Source organism: Aplysia californica, unplaced genomic scaffold (genome assembly GCF_000002075.1).
Source record: "Aplysia californica isolate F4 #8 unplaced genomic scaffold, AplCal3.0 scaffold00095, whole genome shotgun sequence".
NCBI classification, from domain to species: Eukaryota; Metazoa; Mollusca; class Gastropoda; order Aplysiida; family Aplysiidae; genus Aplysia; species Aplysia californica.
In genome coordinates this window covers 1,088,643-1,090,161 of record NW_004797365.1, presented here as the reverse complement: position 1 = coordinate 1,090,161, position 1,519 = coordinate 1,088,643, and the positions used below count along the sequence as shown (strand labels likewise).

At 37.2% G+C, this 1,519-nt stretch overlaps 1 protein-coding gene across 1 annotated transcript in view; it reads right to left on the bottom strand.

The window, feature by feature from the left end:
• The window catches only part of LOC101856565 (long-chain-fatty-acid--CoA ligase 5), a gene marked incomplete in the record, with an annotated part of 32,169 nt that overhangs the window by 1,194 nt on the left and 29,456 nt on the right, over positions 1 to 1,519 (bottom strand). Inside the window, 2 exon segments of the mRNA XM_005095103.3 lie at positions 64 to 135; positions 1,273 to 1,374. Of these exon segments, the coding sequence (XP_005095160.2) occupies positions 64 to 135; positions 1,273 to 1,374 (174 nt within the window).

Genomic DNA, 1,519 nt, shown 5'->3' with positions numbered 1-1,519 from the left:
AGAGAGAGAGAGAGAGAGAGAGAGAGAGAAAGAGAGAGAGAGAGAGAGAGAAAGAGAGCTAACCTGTTCAAAGCCTTTCAGTCCGTTCGCCTTGCCGTGACTGAGTATGTCCTTGAGGATCAAGTGCTTGGCGTCCTGAAGAATTAATCGCAAATTATCTTAAATGATTGTAACTGTTTTACCCCCTTTTCAAGCCAGTTTACTCATTTAGAAGGCGGGCTGCTTTTTATCAAATGAAAAGACTGACATGCTCAGACAAAAACGCTGTTTTCCAATCGTGGAATATCTGGAATTCGAACTCATGAGAGTAACCATTACGTCACAGCCACCAGCCTGTGGTAGAAAAATCAAATGGTCCTAAAAATAGAAGTCAGCAGATCAGCAACAGGTCATTGGATCAACTTGAAGGTTGAGAAGTTGAAGGAAAACTAAAACAAATTAATTTAAGTTCTGCTCTCATTTGACTAGACATAAGTGCATACTATAACTTATATCAAAAATACATTATTATTATGAATAAGAAAAAGTTTAGGTAAATACCATTCATGGCAGATAGATAAGTAGGAAGGTAGGTAGGTGAACCTTATACAATATTCATTCATTCATTCATTCATTCATTCATTCATTCATTCATTCATTCATTCATTCATTCACTTTTCATCAGACAATCCTGCCTCCACGCATTCTTCCTTTCCTTTTTATTTCACCCACATTGTGTATTATGTCATACTATGTCATTCATAATTCAAATGGCTATGCAATATTCAGGTGCAAAGTTAGCTCAGCGGCTGATTTTTTAAAATTAATACAGATTACTCTGGTTCAAATCCCAAAAGAGCCCCTCCGGAACCTGAGCTTGTTTGTTGGTTTTTTTATTGTTTTTTTTCGATTTGTTTTTCATTCGTTTGCTTGTATGACATTGTTTTAGTTTGATATTTTGTTTTTGGTTTGTTTGTTTGTTTGTTTGTTTGTGTGTTTGTTCGTTTGTTATTGCAAGGAAGCGATATTTTAAGTTAATTTTTTAAAAAATAATTTGCTTTAGTTTATTTTTTATTTATTTTTGGGAGGGGTTGGGGGGTAATTATTTTTATTTTTTTTATTTTTTTTTTGGGGGGGGGGAGTACGCTTAGGTCGTACAATCGTGTCCCAGTTCTGTCGGAGATAGATGTCAAATGGGAGGATCCTCTTTAAAAACTCACAATGTTGAAAGCGACATTAAACCCACGACAAGTAGTACTCTCGTACAAACAATGCCATAAACAATGTTCATACCTTATGCGCACAGAACTCTTTCAGGCCGCCAGGGAATCCATTCTTTGGCCCCCAGACACTTATGTAAGCCTCGTCAGGGACGACAACAGCCATCACACAGGTCTGTCACAAGAAATAGAAAGAGCAAAAGGGATTAGTGGGTCTCTTGAATATAAAAATGCGATGTTCTGAGGTAAAATCAATCTCTCTCTCTCTCTCTCTCTCTCTCTCTCTCTCTCTCTCTCTCTCTCTCTCTCTCTCTCTCTGT